Source organism: Ceratotherium simum, chromosome 16 (assembly GCF_057802395.1).
Source record: "Ceratotherium simum simum isolate JZ-2026a chromosome 16, ASM5780239v1, whole genome shotgun sequence".
In the NCBI taxonomy this organism is placed as follows: Eukaryota; Metazoa; Chordata; class Mammalia; order Perissodactyla; family Rhinocerotidae; genus Ceratotherium; species Ceratotherium simum.
Genome location: NC_141915.1, coordinates 26592706 through 26610831, shown reverse-complemented (window position 1 = coordinate 26610831; position 18126 = coordinate 26592706). Strand labels below are relative to the sequence as shown.

Sequence of the window (18126 nt, the reverse complement as noted above, 5' to 3'; positions counted from 1 at the left end):
AGGTGTATAATAAATGTTGAATTCATGAATTAACTCTTCAATCTCTCAATGAGAGGTCTTGTTCTAAATGAATAAATTTTGAAAATTTCTCATTGTAGAACAACTCACCACACCAAAATGACATACTCTTAGTGTTTTAGTATTAGTTCCTTTTAGTTTTTTCCTATATCACCAAAGTACACAGTTCTATTTTTAATTGCTACATAATATTTCATCAAATGCTTATAAGCCATAACTGACAACCATATTCTTATTGTTGGGCAGTTTGCCTGTTTTGATGTGTTCTAAATTAAAATTAAAAAGTCAAGGGGCCAGCTGGGTGGCACAGTGGTTAAGTGTGCACACTCCACTTTGGTGACCCAGGGTTTGCAGGTTCGGATCCTGGGCACGCACCAACGCACCGCTTATCAAGCCATGCTGTGGCGGCGTCCCATATAAAGTAGAGGAAGATGGGCATGGATGTTAGCCCAGGGCCAATCTTCATCGGCAAAAAAGAGGAGGATTGGCATCAGATGTTAGCTCGGGGCTGATCTTCCTCACCAAAAAAAAAAAAAAAAAAAAGTCAAGAGTGCAAAAATGGAACATTACATGCATTTTAAGTTGATACTTTAAAGCATGATCAAGGCCCAACAAAAAGTTAATATATATTAAAATAAACCAACCACAAAAATCCAGCAACATCAGGAACAGTTCACTGATTTATTAGATGAACAAACATATATCCATATAATCAATGAAAACTGTACGATATATAAAATAATTTAAGAAATGTTGGGAATTAGCAGCACCATCCATTATTGAAATAGCAAGAAAAATTTCACATATTTTATGCAAACACTAGAAGAGGGTAACTACTAATAATGCCACTGAATGTCTGGGATAATTCAGAAGAGCATCTTTTTAGGCAAACATACCTCCTTCTACTCCAAAAATCTGGTGAGTATATCTGATGATTAATGTTTTAAAAAATGCTACTGAAATAAGAGATACTGCAAGTATTTTAATTAGGACAAGAAGACTAACACCCAGCTACTTTAGCATGGCTCAACACTTCTGCTTCTATGAAAAATTTAGTTCTGAATTATGAAATTAGAAATAAAAAATAACTTTTAAAAGACACTAGTTGTCTCTAAGAAACATTAAGTGGAACACAGGTCACTATGAAAATACAGCACTTTTCCAGTTTGCTTAATAATTTACTTTAAAAAGTTGTGTAGTTTTCACAAGTAACTTAGACAAATTTCTTAATAAGCATTTTAAAAAGTTTAAATGTATTTCTAGAATCTAATAGATTCTTTTGAGTTTTTTTAAACATCTAGCCCTGCTGTTACATTTACTGTGTATCAGAGTAAGGAACTGAGTTTGTGTAAAGGATACAAATTTACACACATTTTACAGCAACTTATATCCTAATATCTATAAAATTCACATTTATAATACAAGCAAGTACAAGGCCAGAATAAAACTGTAGAATTCCAAAAAGTTAGACTGTATATTATTTTTATTTTGTCCCCTTAAAAAAAGTTCAACTTCGGCACCAACTTCAAAAAGCCCTCTTGTAACCTAAGTTTGGGAAAAAATCATTTTCCAGACACATTTCAGCAAACGCAAACAGTTTTTCTGTGCTGGTGAAGTAAAGGGTTTCCCATTTTCTTCTGTCCCCTAAGTCTGCGTCGCATGGTGAGTTTAGCAGAATTCTTCCGCTGCGAGGTTGAGGGGAGGCTTGCAGGCTGAGCACCACTACCTCGACTTAAGCCATTTCGTCTATGCTTCTTCACAAGAGGGCCAGAGTTGGATTCTTCTAATGTCCTTTTAAAATTTGCTGGAGGGGTTCTTTCAACTTCTTGGGCTTTCATTTGACCTGGAGTTGACAATTTAAAATTTTTTTGGTCCATGATGGTGTTTGTTGAATTGGTAGGCACAAGGCCAACTGACAGGCTATTACTCAAAGAATCATGTATCCTTAAAGTCAGGGCTTTAGTGCAATTTTCTTCAAGTGGCTCTGGATCTTTTGAGGGTATGACTGCAGCCTGGACACTCCCTCTAGCTACCTCAGCTGGGACTTCTAAATAATTCTCTGAGAAGGCATTACTACGAACAAGGGCAGGTATATGGTCCTTAGAGTTCAGCCTTGGCCATGGGTCCTCCTCCAGTGACTGAAAAACAAGAAGGTAAACCAAATAAGAAATAATTTATCCTAGAATTCAGCTTAACCATTGGGGAGATGATGGTGTTTCATGAGAATAAGTGACAAAATTGTTTTTTTCATTTCCTACTTTCTAAATTCTAATTTCTGAATATTTAGTAGTATGGAAAATGTGAAGTGCAACATTAAAGCAACTATGTCATATGGAAACCCAGATTGTTGCTTTGCACCCATCTCCCAAATACTAGATGCTGTTCTGTGACTTGAGAAAAGCAGGACATATGGAACCACACTGAGCATGGCTAGGGCAACTCTCAATTAAAGAAACAAATAAGAATCATATGGAAACTTGCAGGTATTGGTTTTAAAAGCTTCACAGGTGATTCAGATATGCACAACTCCTTGAGATGTAGTGCTTTAGATCTACATATACTCAGAATACCCTCCCATCTCTAGGCAGGCAAGAACACTCTTCCTATTAAACCCAAATCTTCCATTGTAATAATATTTTATAAAATCATTGCCTTAAGAGTTTCTCAAGGACAGAGCTTAAGCATAAATACCCTCTCTCCCTCAAGTGTCTAACATTTCCCTCAATCATTTTCTCTCTTAAATCAAACATTAAAATATTAATATATTCTGAAAGCCCAAGCAAACTCTTTTGTAAAATGCTAAATGAAGACATATTATCTGGTCTTCTTCTGACATAAAATCCCCTAGGAATAAACACCTTTCAAAAAAGTCTTACATAAAGTATATTTATAATGTTTCCTTTAATGTGTCTAGAAGTAAAAAGAAAAGGGAATTGAAGCCATCTAAAAGTATTTCAGTCTAACCATAAACAGGAACATGCTTTACTGAAAAGGATATATTGACTAGGTCCAGTGAAGACTGGAGATGAGAAACCCTAGTTCCTAATTTGGCACTGCCCTAAATAGGTTGCTTCTCTTTTTTATTAAGAATATACTCTTTCTTTCTGGGGTCATTGATTCATTTATTTATTTTACACTGCATGGTTTATTGAAAGCCCAATTTTTATCTGTTTTAACACTGACTAGATGTCGGGCAACAACCTTATTTCACAGTACCAGTGTTCAGAAGGGATAACAGAAGAGTCTCTGTTCTAGAATATTTACGTATGGCTTTCAATAATATCAACAATAGGTGTATGTGAGTTTATCCTTCTGCATCAGCTTGATTCCAATGCCTACCCTGGTCACAAGTATGTTCTGGCTGATCACAGAAAACTGTATCTAGTCATAAGTAATTGCTGACCAAGAGTTCATCCTGCTTTAATACAGAAAAAGGATACACAACAAGACCAGGCAGTAGATGCGTTCTCAGACAGAAGGATTCCTACTGCCAAACAATCATATCACTAATTTAGGCACAAGAAAAAATGTACCAATGAAGCCATTTATAGGAATAGACCATATTGCTGTAGTATGTATAACAATGTTAGATGTTAGATGGAATTCCTTTATAAAAGAAAAACAATGGAACAATTTCAGAGTTAACACAATTTATTGTAATTTCTGTTGTGCTGTGTCTTTTTAAATTCACAGACTATTATTCTGATACTACAGGAGTGCTGGCTTTTCTTCCCCCACTTTCTCCTTGAACTTTTCCTTCTCTTTTTATTGGCATTCTGTGAGAACACATTGCATCTGTTAGCACAGGCAACTGCTCGGACTTCTTAGACTCATCCACATTAATTACTTGTATTGGTAAGCCTTCTGTGTTCATAAAATATTTGTGATATTGAGAGGTTACCTCCTAAAAACACATTAAAAGTTTTACTACTTCAGAGATCAACCTTCTCGCTCTATCTACCTTACAATACAACATTAAATAACTAATTACAAATTGTGCCTAGAACACAACTGAAACTAAGTGTAGTTTTCTGAAAGAATTCTCATCCTCAATCCTCCTTCCTATAGCTCTTGGCTTGTAAAAAAAAGGGCTAAATTTAGGGCCGGCCCCATGGTTTAGCGGTTAAGTGCGCGTGCTCCGCTACTGGCGGCCCGGGTTCGGATCCCAGGCGCACACCGACACACCGCTTCTCCGGCCATGCTGAGGCCGCGTCCCACATACAGCAACTAGAAGGATGTGCAACTATGACATGCAACTATCTACTGGGGCTTTGGGGAAAAAAATAAAAAAAAATAAAAAGCTAAATTTAGTTTTGCCCTAAAGAAAAGATGGAGAAACAAATGTGTGCCATAGTAATCTATCACTTAAACAAAGGTATTTCTACTTTATCCATCCCAAAACAAAGATCTGACTACTGATTTACATTAGGATTCAAACAGAAGTTGACATGTTTATAGACAGATAAACCTCGTCTCAAATGCCTAGTCTAAATGTGGGTGTAAGTCTTAAAAACCATTCAAAATTAACCAAAATGTCATTATATCATTTGCCTTTATTTATCTGTTAGGTCAGAGCCAACAATACTAATTATTCTGAATGGCTCAAAGTATTTCCCCATATTTGGGTAGGACCAATTGGTTAACATACCTACATTAACCATACCTACATATAAGTTAGTACATAGATAAATCTCCTTATCTGTCCTTTAGTATTATTATTAGGTCATTATTTCTCAGAATTTTAGAAATAATTTTAAAACATATTTTATGTGCAATTTATGTACAGTTTTACTAACACCCATCAGCAGACTGCAGTAATTTTTACTTGGGATCAATATTAAGAGTATTTATTCATATCACAATATTCTCTGTACCCTCACTCTTACCTCCACCCTAATGCCTCCTTCTCTATTCTGCCTAAAGGTCAGTTATTCAAATACAAATAAACTAGGACATGAAAGTAATGAATACATTCAAATTCAGAAACAGGCAAATACTCAAATGAAGATAAGCTCCTTCACAATTTTCAAAAGAGAATGAAGAGACTTTAAAAGATTTCAATCTGTATTATTATTCAGGAGTTTTCAAAGAAAAGAAAGCTTTAATAAGAAATTCTTTTAAAAAATTAGTATAAAATATTAATTTGTCAACTTCTAAATGAAGAATCCATGTAAGGAAAATTAAGTTGCCATAAGTGAAGTAAAAGAAAGCAAAGCAGAAACAGTAAATTTCCAAGTACTGAGTATAGGATCACAATACCCAAAATTAATTAAATTCTTTGTACTAGGTAACTTTGAATACCTTTAAAAATTGCCTGACTACATGACATAAAGTTCCACTGTATTTCCCACTTTAATGCTCAGTCTTATTTTTATATTTTATTTTATTTATTTTTTTAACAGTTTTATTTATTTATTTATTTATTTTGTGAGGAAGATCAGCCCTGAGCTAACATCCATGCTAATCCTCCTCTTTTTGCTGAGGAAGACTGGCTCTGAGCTAACATCTATTGCCAATCCTCCTCCTTTCCCCCCCCTCCCCAAAAGCCCCAGTAGATAGTTGTATGTCATAGTTGCACAGCCTTCTAGTTGCTGTATGTGGGACGCGGCCTCAGCATGGCCGGACAAGCAGTGTGTCGGTGCGCGCCCGGGATCCGAACCCGGGCCGCCAGTAGCAGAGCGCGCACACTTAACCGCTAAGCCATGGGGCCGGCCCTAATGCTCAGTCTTCTGAAAGCACATTCTCAGAAGGCCAGGTATATCAAAGCAGTTATCAATATTACTAAATTTTTAGTAGGAAAAAATTGGGATGAAATCAGAAAAAGGGAAACATGGTACCATTTAAATTTGTTTATTTCAAAGCATATCTTAAACTTATTCAATATTAACATGGACAAGAAATAAGAATGATGTTTCTTATCCGTACTAATATGCAACCAGTTCTAAGGTCTGATATCCTAAGATCCAGTTCAATGTTGATTCTGTATGATCCTGTTCAAACTGCTTACTCTCTCAGTCTTACCTATAAAAAGGAATAACATCTGAACTATTTACCTTTCCGGGTTATGAAGTTAAAATGAAATATCATATATGAAAGTTCTTCACAAACTTTTAAATGCTTTACAAATATTCATAGCACTGGAAGAGGATCAGTAAGTTCCAAATATTAATACTGTTAATATTCTTCAGGAGCCACATCTAATCAACTTCCTATTAGGTGCTGTACACACAGCTGGCATTCAGATTAGTACCAACGTGAGGATGGCTCGCTCACAATAAATCACATGACAAAGATCCACCACTTTCTTGAACCTAGCTCAAGTCCAAAATCCTATTATATAAAGAATCTGAAAACTGTTTTCAGGCAACACGAACCAAAGAAATTCTGTCTATCAAAACAACTGAGATACTATAGAACTATATACCTTGACTGGTGGTGTAGAACATGGGGAAGGAGTCATCATGCAGGTTTCTTGACTATTATAGGAAGGGCTATCAGTCAGGTTCAGATAGAGCTCGTCTTCATTGGTGAAATTTCCCTGACTGTCCACTCCTGGAGAGATGCAGATTACTATGGCACTAGTATTATCTGCTCGAAGCATACGCTGCCTCCAGCGGCCTAGTGCTCGATTCACAAGCATTTTGGCACAAGATTGTCCATGTTCACCCTGTATTTAAAAGAACAAAGAGAAGGAAAGTAACAATTCAGATTAAGTCACTACTATATGTATCAAATTAAAAATCAGGTGTTTAATATGGCCTAAATAAATTAAATTTCCAAAATTACTAACATTATTCACAGTCCCCATAACTAAGCTAAAATAGCACTGCTCTAAATTTAAAAAAATAATAAAACAAGGCCTTGACCTGTGGTTAAATTTCACCTGTATTTTTATCTTTTTGATAGCAAGAAACTTGGTCTTCACTGTACACTTAATTAGGAAAAGTTATATAGAAGTTATCTAAAAAGGGAAGTAACCATCAAGTTATTATAGAGAAATAATTCACAAATGAGTTAATCAGGTATGACAGAAAAACTCATTGCAAAAGGTCAATTTCCTCCTAAAATAACAGCTTCTGCAAATCAAAGACAATGATCCAACATAAAAATTGTCAAAGAATATGAAGAAAATTCAGAGACAAGGAAATATAAATGGCTCTTAAACATATATATAAAAATGGTCAATGTCACTCACATGTAGAAAAGTAAGTGGTTATGGTAGAGATATCAAATACATACCAACAGAAACATTAAAAAAAAAACTTAAATGATATCATGTTATGCAAATAAATGTAGCTTGGAATAGAACTTTCAGTATCACGCATGGATTCAATAATTGCTAAGTTTCAAAGAACAGAAATGAAAATAATGTGCTCCAGAAAACAGGCTACATGTCTTAAAAAGTACCTCTAGAAATAAATGAATGATGAAAATGAGTGGAAATGTTTGAAAAAGAAATATATCATGAACTATAAGTGGAAAAAATTTTTAATTGTTATTTTATGTAATATGATAAAAAACACTAATGTATTATAACTACAAAAATATTAACGAACTATAATGTGTACTATATAATATCGTGTCTGCTATTTTTGCTGCAAATATTTTTGTTGCATAACTAATTGGCCATAAAGCAATTCTGCTGTAAAAGATAAAATAACTGGTTGACAGTTTGGTTTTGTTTCTCCATTGATGAAGTACTCCCATTTTTATAGTATATAAATCATAGCTCCACATTTCCCATAGAACTTTGGATTATCTATCAATAGACATGTGACAATATGCCAAGAACAAACAATAGCATAAAGATCTTCCTCAACTTATGATGGGGTTACATTCCGATAAACCCATAGTAAGTTGAAAATATTGTAACTCAAAAATGCATTTAATACACTTACCATACCAAACATCATAGCTCAGCCTAGCCTACCTTAAATGTGCTCAGAACATTTACATTAACCTACAGTTGGGCAAAATCATCTAACACAAAGCCTACTTTATAATAAAGTGTTGAATATCTCATGAAATTTATTGAATACCACACAGAAAGTGAGAAACAGAATGGCTGTCTGGGTACAGAATGGTTGTAAGCATACAGACTGTTTACTCTCGTGATTGTGTAGCTGACTGGGAGTTGCACCTTGCTGCTGCTGCTGCCCAACATCAGGAGACAGTATCGTACTGCATATTGCTAGCCCAGGAAAAGATAAAAATTCAAAATTCGAAGTACAGTTTCTACTGAAAGTGTATCACTTTCGCACCATTATAAAGTCAAAAAAACCTAAGTCGAACAATAGTGAGTTGGGGACCATGTGCAGGAGGCTTTTGACAACACAAAGCTCAGTTACAAATATGCATCCTAGTATTTGGAAACTGATACCTCTCTTAATGAAGGAAGAAATTTTAGGAGGAAAAAAAGTGCGACGGATGCCAAATGAAGAGAGAATCAACAAGCAAAAAGAAGTATAAACAAAAGACGTTAAAGACAAGTGCTGGGGCCGGCCAGGTGGCATGGCAGTTAAATTCGTGCATTCCACTTCGGCAGCCGGTTTGCATCCTGGGCGCGGACCTATGCACTGCTCTAATCAAGCGATGCTGAGGCAGTGTCTCACACAGAAGAACTAGAAGGACCTACAACTAGGATATACAACTATGTACTGGGGCTTTGGGGAGAAAAAAGAAAAAGAGGAAGACTGGCAACAGATGTTAGCTCAGGGCCAATCTTCCTCAAAAAGGAAAAAAAAAGACAAGTGCTTAGGCACAACTCACAAAATAAAATCAGTTATTTGCGCAGTATTGCCACAAATCTACACACATTTTAAATGTATTCAAATATTTTGTATTTCACAATAAAGTCTTTTTAATTTTGTTATTCATTTTTCATTACGTCCTTTTTAATGTCCTTCTTTTATTTTTTGTTATTTTATTTTTATTGCAAAATTGCCTTACAGCCAATTAGTTATGTGGCAAAAATGTACCTGGGAAAGATGTCTATGGCAAAAGTACCTAGAACCATAACATATAACGTACTATAATACTATAAGCACTATATAAAAAAATACATAGGGGCCGGTCTGGTGGCATAGCAGTTAAGTGCATGTGCTCCGTTGGATGGCCCAGGGTTCACAGGTTTGGATCCCAGGTACACACCAATGCACTGCTTGTCAAGCCATGCTGTGGCAGCATCCCATATAAAGTAGAGGAAGATGGGCATGGATGTTAGCCCAGGGCCAATCTTCCTCAGCAAAAAGAGGAGGATTGGCAACAGATGTTAGCTCAGGGCTGATCTTCCTCACACACACACAAAATACATAATGTACTATAAACCATTTGGCTGTCATCTATACCTGTGAAGTTTATATATTCAAACTGCAGAAAGAACTGGAGCTTTTTCATCCTTTCCTTGGGAAAAAAGAGAATATCTTTTTTGGGGGTTGTCTGATCATGGGTGTATTACAGTATTCCAACATATTAATGATGGCAAACTACAAACAACTCCTCTCAGCTGCTATGCTTAAAACCCTAATATTAAGCCATCCTTGCATTACCAAGTACCACTTTGTAATGGTTTTTTTAGCATTGCTTTTTTTTCCTTTCTCGTTTTTGTCCAATTTTATTATCAAGATTTACTAGTGTCATAAAACAAAGGTACTAATCATATTAAAGCATGGGGAAGCCTTTCTATCTTCTATTTTCTGAAACTGTTTTATAACATGGGGGTTTATCTGTTCCTTCAGTGTTAGCTACAATGTGCCTAATGTTCGTTTTTGTAGGTGTATTTTAAAACCAATTCAATTGATTTTATGTTTATAATTAAAGTTTTTTATTCCTTCACGAGTCAATATTAGTATTTTATACCTTCCTAAAGGATCTTTTTTCTCATTTATCAAATTAATCACCACGAAGTTGTTCTAACACTATTGTGATGTAAAAGAAATCTCTATTTAAGTGTAGCTATGGCCACTCCACTTCTTTTTGTGCTTTTTTGCTTGTTCTAGAAAGATTAAGACTCATTTGTCTTTTTAAAGAACTACCTTCTGGGTTTTGTAAATCTCTCTATGTCATTAGTTTCTGCTCTTTATCATTTTTATCCTCCTAATTTGGGGTTTTACTCTGATGTTGTTTTTATAACTTGTTGAGTGGATCACTTATCTCATTTTCTTTATAGTGGATCATTTACTTAGGTAGTTTGCTTTTCAGCAGTGAATTTTTTTTTAATGTAGAATACCATAAGCCTTGGGTTATGAAAATATCACTTTATGTGCCACAAAACAAAGAAAAAATACTGTCAACTGAATTATAATACACTATGCCATCAATCAGAAAAAGCAATCCAATTTCAGAGATGCTAAAAGGTGAAAAAATTTGCACCTCACAATTGATGAACGGCAGCATTAATCTCTAATTTATGAATCTATCACATTCCCAGGCACATGTTTCATCACTCTCCAAACACCAGCTCACTGAGACCTCACAGAAGGACTCCTTTACCTTTCACTTTTTCATTCTGCCTCTCTCTGTTTCTCTTCCCAGCAAAGCTCGATGAAAAAGAAATCTATATAAGCCATTTCCACTGCCTCACTTGCATTATTCCCTCAGCTCACTCATTCTGCTGATTTGGGCCCCCCTAATACTGTGTCCTTTTCTTCCACCATAGTCTCACTAGGTGATCTCATAAACTGTCACAGCTTTACCTAACACTGTTAACACCCAAATTAGTATTTCCAGGCTTCTCTCTCAAATATTTAAAACTGCCTATTGAAAATATCTATCTAGATGAACCACAGGCACCTCCAATTCAACATGCCTACATCTGAACTAATTACCTCCCCTTACCCCCAAAATAATGTGTTTCTTTCCTCTTGATAAGAGCTACCAGTCACCAGTCAGAAATTTGGGTGTCATCATATTCTCCCTCCTTAAAAACTCAAGTTCTGTCAATTCTACCACTCACGTATTTCTTTTGCTCTTGTGTGTGTGTGCGTTGTTGTTTTTTACCATTGCTGCCTTAGATGAAGCTTACAAAATTTCTCATTTAGAATATAACAGCAGCCTCCAAAGAGGAAGCCTAATAGACCCATTCATAAAAATCAAATCAGTTACACTGGCAATAAGAATCAACATGTGAAAAGAGGTGGAGACAGACCTTATAACTATGACTCCACTCATCAAGATTCACGTTCTCTTGGGGATTCTTCACTAATCACTGCTGCCACCCATTCTTTCACTGCCAACTTAGCATCAGTTTACTTTTGTTAAGGGGATAGATGGTTTTCCTACACATCCTAATAGATAACCTCACATCCATTATCATCTACCCTCTATTTTATATTCCATCCTGCAATGAGTAAGCTTCCTGAAATGCATATCTAAAATGCAGCTTTTCAATAACGCTCCACTGCCTGCTATAATGACCCAACTTCCTAACAGACAATTCAAAACTTTTTTGCCCCATTTCCCTTCACTTCCAAAGCATCCTATCTTCCAGTCATCAAGCTACTTGTGAAACCTGAATATGTCATATTTGTCTCTCCTCTTTGACTTTACACAGTCTATTCCTTTGCCTGGAAAGTTTCTCTCTCCTCCCTTGATCTATTTACCTGGTAAATGCAATCCCACCTTTAATACTTGCTCAAATATCACTCTTGTCCATAAAACTTCCTTATGCAGTCTTCCCAAGTTTCCTAACTTCTCCCTCTCAGTTCTCATAACATTTGTTCTAATTATTGTTATATGATGCTTCCTTCAATACTCATTCTAGGGCCAGCCCTGGTGGCCTAGTGGTTAAGCTCAACATGCTCTGCTTCGGCGGCCCGGGGTTCAGTTCCTGGGCATGGACCTACACCACTCGTCTGTCAGTGGCCATGCTGTAGTGGCAGCTCACATACAAAAGGAAGAAGATTGGCAGCAGATGTTAGCTCAGGGCAAATCTTCCTCAGCAACAAAAAAACACATGCTAAAAACACTTTGCTGTTTATGAACAGATTCTCTCAATCCACTAGGAACTGGCTTTTTTCCTCGTCCTCATCCTGCCACTGAAATGTTTCTCTTTCTCATCATTAAGGAATTTTAAATCTAATACACAAAGTAGTCTTTTTTTTTTTTGTGAGGAAGATCAGCCCTGAGCTAACATCTATTGCCAATCCTCCTCCTTTTTTTGTCCCCCCAAAGCCCCAGTAGATACTTGTATGTCATAGTTGCACATCCTTCTAGTTGCTGTATGTGGGACGCGGCCTCAGCATGGCCAGAAAAGCGGTGCGTCGGTGCGCGCCTGGGATCCGAACCCGGGCCGCCAGTAGTGGAGTGCACGCACTTAACTGCTAAGCCATGGGGCCAGCCCAAGGTTTTATTTTGTGTGTGTGTGAGGAAGATCAGCCCTGTGCTAACATCTGCCAATCCTCCTCTTTTCTTTTTGCTGAAGAAGACTGGCCCTGGGCTAACACCTGTGCCCATCTTCCTCCACTTTATATGAGACGCCGCCACAGCATGGCTTGCCAAGCGGTGTATTGGTGAGCGCCTGGGATCCAAACCGGCAAACCCTGGCCCGCCACAGCGGAGCACGCACACTTAACTGCTTGCACCGCCAGGCTGGCCCCCAAAATAGTCTTTATTTTATTTAATCTTCCTTTTACATCTGATGTCACTGACCAAATGCAACACAATAGCCTCAAGGTTGTAAAAATGAATCAAGACACAACTCTTATCTTTAAACAACTCATGATCAAATGGTATTGATAGTGATTTACATATCCTATTTGTAATAATATGGTAAATGCAGAGCAAAGACCATATTCTATTTACCTTTGTATTCCCTGTACCTAGGACCTAATATGTTAGTTGAGGGAATGAATGGAGGCAATTTAATACAAGTTCTTTTATTTGGCCTCCTTTTTGCCTCAAAATATAGTCTTACCATTCCTACCAGCTTAGAGAAAGATCATCTTTTCCAAAGGTAGCCTACCCTTTGAGCTGTTGATTCCAGTTACTTCCATGTGCTCTGGACCTTCATTCCACCAATATCTCTTATTTCTCTTGTACTGTCAATCTTTCTCTTAAGACTACAAAACCACTTTCAAGACCCTCACTATCTTTTCAAGCTAACAATAGCACACTCCCTTGTTTTCTTGAACACTCACTACATCTATTCCTGGGCTCACAAAGTACTCTTCCGTCACCACTTCCAACCTACTAATGCCCTCATCTCTTCTACCCAAACTCTTCATCCTTGAAAGTCACTAAGAGAAGGTCCTAATTGTAAAACCCCTGTTCTCATCCCTCTGCCTCCACTTGTTTGCAGAATTTGACATTGCTGACTACAAACATACATCAGAGATATTACAGGTTCCGTTCCAGACAACTGCAATAAAGCGAGTATTATAATAAACCGAGTCACACGAATTTTTTGGTTTCCCAGGGCACATAAAAGTTAGGTTTACACTATACTGTAGTCTATTAAGTATGCAATAGTATTATGTCTAAAAAAACAAGGTACATATCTCACTTAAAAGATACTTTATTGTAGAGCTGCAGCCATTTGTCTGTTTGACACAGGCTTGGGCCCGACAGGGGAGACGAAGCCCTAGGTTTGAAGGTAATAATCATTACACCAACTTGACTGGCTGTGGTTTATTTTTTGCCTTTGAATGGATCATCTGCCCACTGTCAACTCTTAGCAAAAAAATCACCACCAGAATAGGGAAGAAATCAAGTGAATCTTATACATATTATTTCATTTATCTCCCCTGATCTTTTGAAAGTCTGGTTATTGGATAAAAATAACATGATGCACTTATAAAAATTTTGAGATTAGAGATCAAGGCACAGGAGAGTGATGTCAGCATCATGGTCGAGTGAGCTTTCCTGTAAACTCTCCCCGGATAAGATACAACAAAAACGACATTCACATACCAACAAAGGACACTCACACAACACAAAAGGACGTCTGAGGGACCCATGCAGCCGCACATCTGAGAGTGGACATGCTGGAGCTAGAGGAGGAAGTTGGGAGAGGCAAGGACAAACCCTCCCCCTCCCCATCCGATCAGTGACTCCGGGTCTGCGCAGCTCCCAGAGAGGGGGGAGGGGCAGCCCTCTGTGGGAAAACTGTCACTCTCCAAGTTTTCTCACAGCCTGTGGGAAATTCCCATATGGAGGAGCCTGAACTGCTGCGGGGGTGCTGTCAACATCTGAGCACCCTAGGAGAGCAGACAGCAAGGGAAGAACAAGCCCCCCAGGATCAGGCAGGCAAAAGAGAGAGCCCCTCCTTGCCGGCACTTCAGTTCAGCTGGTCGGCCAGAGCGCTCGCAGATCACAGTGGGCTTAGAATACACAGCCCTTGTACCTTACCCAGTGGCAGCAGGTGGAAACCGCAACCAGATACTGTTAGGATGAGGAAAAACAAGCCAACTGCAGCAGGCACGATGCAAAAATATATTAAATCTCCAGACCAGAAGGAAAACGACAAGCACCCAAAAATCAACCCTGAAGCAGAGAAATTTATAATCTAAACGACAGAGAATTCAAAATAGCTATCATAAAAAAGCTCAATGAATTAAAAGAAAATACAGATGAATAATTTAACAATATCAGGAATTTCCTCACAAAAGAGATTGAAACCATAAAGAAAAACCAATCAGTATTGTTGGAGATGAAAAACACAATGGAGGAGATAAAGAAAAATCTGTAATCTTTAAAAAACAGAGCTGATGATATGGAGGAAAGAATTAGCATTATTGAGAATAGGAATGCAGAAATGCTTCAGATGGAGGAGGAGAGAGAACTAAGACTAAAAAGAAATGAAGAAATTCTCCGAGAAATATCCCACTCAATTAGGAAATGCAACATAAGGATTATAGGTATTCCTGAGGGAAAAGTGAAGGAAAAAGGAACAGAGAGCTTGTTCAAGGAAATAACAGCTGAGAAATTCCCAAATCTGGGGAAGGAGCTGGAAATACCAGTAAATGAAGCCAATAGATCACCTAAATATATCAACAGGAAAAGGGCCTCTCCAAGGCATATAGTAGTAAAGCTGGCAAAAGCCAATGACAAAGAAACAACATTGAGGGCAGCTGGACAAAAACAAAAAATAACGTACAAAGGAATTCCCATCCGAGTCTCAGCAGATTTCTCAAGAGAAGCTTTAGAGGCTAGGAGAAACTGGAATGATATATTCAAAATTCTGAAAGACAAAAACTTTCAGCCAAGAATACTCTATCCAGCAAAAATCCTTCAAATATGATGGAGAAATAATAACTTTCCCAGATAAATAAAAGCTATGGGAGTTCACAGCCACAAGACTCCCACTACAGGAAATGCTCAAGAAGGCACTCAGGCCTGAAAAAAAAAGAGAAAGGTCATACAAAGCTTCGAGCAAGGAGAAAAATAGGTGGACAAAATCAGAACAATAGTAGCTCTCTATCAGAAAAGGTTACCAAACACTTAAATACCAAAATCAAAGATGAAAGGAAAGAAAACACCAAAAATAAATATAATCTTATCACTTTACACACACACCCACAACACAAGATGGAATAAGTTGTGACAATAATAACTTAGAAGGGGAAGAGGAAAGGGATCAAATTGACTTAGTCTAAGGAAAGAAGAGGTCATCCAAAAATGGACTATCTCATCCACGAGATTTTTTATACAAACCTCAAGGTAACCACTAAACAAATAATCAGAACAGAGTCACATACGATAAATAAAGAGAAAACTAAAAGAGTCATCATACAGAACTACTAAAATGAACTGGTGGTCCAAAACACACGGGATGACAAAGAAAATGCAAAAGAATCGGAAAATAAGTGATAAAATAGCAACATTAATCCCTCATATATCAATAATCATTCTAAATGTAAATGGCTTGAATTCTCCAACTAACAGACACAGAGTGGCAGGATGGATTAAAAAGCAAGACCCAACAATATGCTGCCTCCAGGAAACACATCTCGGCTCTCAAGACAAACACAGGCTCAGAGTGAAAGGATGGAAGACAAATACTCAAAGCTAACGGCAAACAAAAGAAAGCAGGTGTTGCCATACCTATATCAGACAAAGTAGACTTCAAGATAAAAAAGGTAATGAGAGACAAAGAGGGACAATATATAATGATAAAAGGGACAGTCCACCAAGAAGACATATCAATTATAAATATATATGCACCCAACATAGGAGCACCAAAGTACATAAAGCAACTATTAACAAACCTAAAAGGAGATATTAAAACAACACGATAATAGTAGGGGATCTCAATACCCCACTTACATCAATGGATAGATCATCCAGACAAAAAGTCAACAAGGAAATAGTGGACCTAAATGAAAAACTAGACAAGATGGACTTAACAGACGTATACAGAGAACTCCATCCAAAAACAGGTGACTAATTCTTGGGCGCTCATGGAACATTCTCAAGGACAGACCATATGTTGGGAAACAAGGCAAGCCTCTATAAATTTAAGAAGACTGAAATCATAACAAGCATCATTTCAGACCATAACACAATGAAACTAGAAATTAACTACAAGAAAATAACTGAGAAAGTGACAAAGATGCAGAGATGAAACAACATGCTACTGAACAACCAATGGATCATCAGTGAAATTAAGGAGAAATCAAAAAATATCTGGAGACAAATGAAAATGAAAACTCACAACTCATAAGGGATGCAGCCAAAGCGGTCCTGAGAGGGAAACTCATAGCAATACAGGCCCACTTTAACAAACAAGAAAAATCCCAAATAAGCAACTTTAAACTACACCTAACAGAACTAGAAAAAGAACAAAAAAAGCCCAAAGTCAGCATAAGGAGAGAAATAATAAAAATTAGAGCAGAAATAAATGAAATTGAAACCAAAAAAACAGTAAAAAGGATCAATGAAACAAAGAGTTGGTTCTTTGAGAAGATAAACAAAATTGACAAACCTTTAGCCAGACTAAGAAAAAAACAGAGAAGGCTCAAATAAATAAAATTAGAAATGAAAGAGGAGAAATTACAATGGATACCACAGAAATACAAAGGATTATAAGAGAATACTATATGCCAACAAATTGGACAATCTGGAAGAAATAGATAAATTCTTAGACTCATACAACCTCCCCAAACTGAACCAAGAAGAAATAGAGAACCTGAATAGACCAATCACAAGTACAGAGATTGAAACAGTAATCAAAAAAACCTCCCAAAAAATAGAAGTCCAGGACCAGATGGCTTCTCTGAAGAATTTTACCAAACAGTCAAAGAAGATTTGATACCTATTCTTCTCAAACTATTCCAAAAAATAAAGGAAGATGGAACACTTCCTAACACATTCTACGAGGCCAACATCACTCTGATACCAAAGACAGACAGGACAATACAAAGAAAGAAAACTACAGGCCAATATCGCTAACGAACATAGATGCAAAAATCTTCAACAAAATACTGGCAAACTGAATATAGCACTATGTTAAAAAGATCATACACCATGACCAATTAGGATTTATACCAGGGATGCAGGGATGGTTCAACATCCGCAAATCAATCAACGTGACACACAATATTAACAAAACGAGGAAGAAAGACCACATGATCATCTCAATAGATGCAGAGAAGGCATTTGACAAGATCCAACATCCATTTATGATAAAAACTCTCAAAAAAGTGGGTATAGAAGGAAAGTACCTCAACATAATAAAGGCCATATATGACAAACCCATAGCCAACATCATACTCAATGGGGAAAATCTGAAAGCCATTCCTCTGAGAACAAAAACAAGACAAGGGTGCCCATTCTCGCCACTCTTTTTTTTTTTTTTTTAAAGATTTTATTTATTTATTTATTTTACCCCCCAAAGCCCCAGTAGATAGTTGTGTGTCATAGCTGCACATCCTTCTAGTTGCTGTATGTGGGACGCGGCCTCAGCATGGCCCGAGAAGCAGCGCGTCGGTGCGAGCCCGGGATCCGAACCCGGGTCGCCAGCAGTGGAGCACGCTCACTTAACCACTAAGCCACGGGGCCGGCCCTCGCCACTCTTATTCAACATAGTACTGGAGGTTTTCGCCAGAGCAATCAGGCAAGAAAAAGGAGTAAAAGGAATCCAAATAGGCAATGAAGAAGTGAAACTCTCAC

The 18126-nt window shown here is 37.3% G+C and overlaps 1 protein-coding gene across 2 annotated transcripts in view; it reads right to left on the bottom strand.

Moving 5' to 3' along the window:
- Positions 1-680: 680 nt before the first annotated feature.
- Positions 681-18126, bottom strand: part of PPM1D (protein phosphatase, Mg2+/Mn2+ dependent 1D) — a 61395-nt gene continuing 43949 nt past the window's right edge. For both annotated transcript variants that reach the window (XM_087440867.1, XM_004434816.3), the window contains exons 5-6: positions 6443-6685; positions 681-2156 (exon numbers count right to left, since the gene is read on the bottom strand). In XM_087440867.1, the coding sequence (XP_087296993.1) occupies positions 1599-2156; positions 6443-6685 (801 nt within the window). In that variant the 3' untranslated portion in view covers positions 681-1598. The remainder of the gene's footprint in view (positions 2157-6442; positions 6686-18126) is intronic.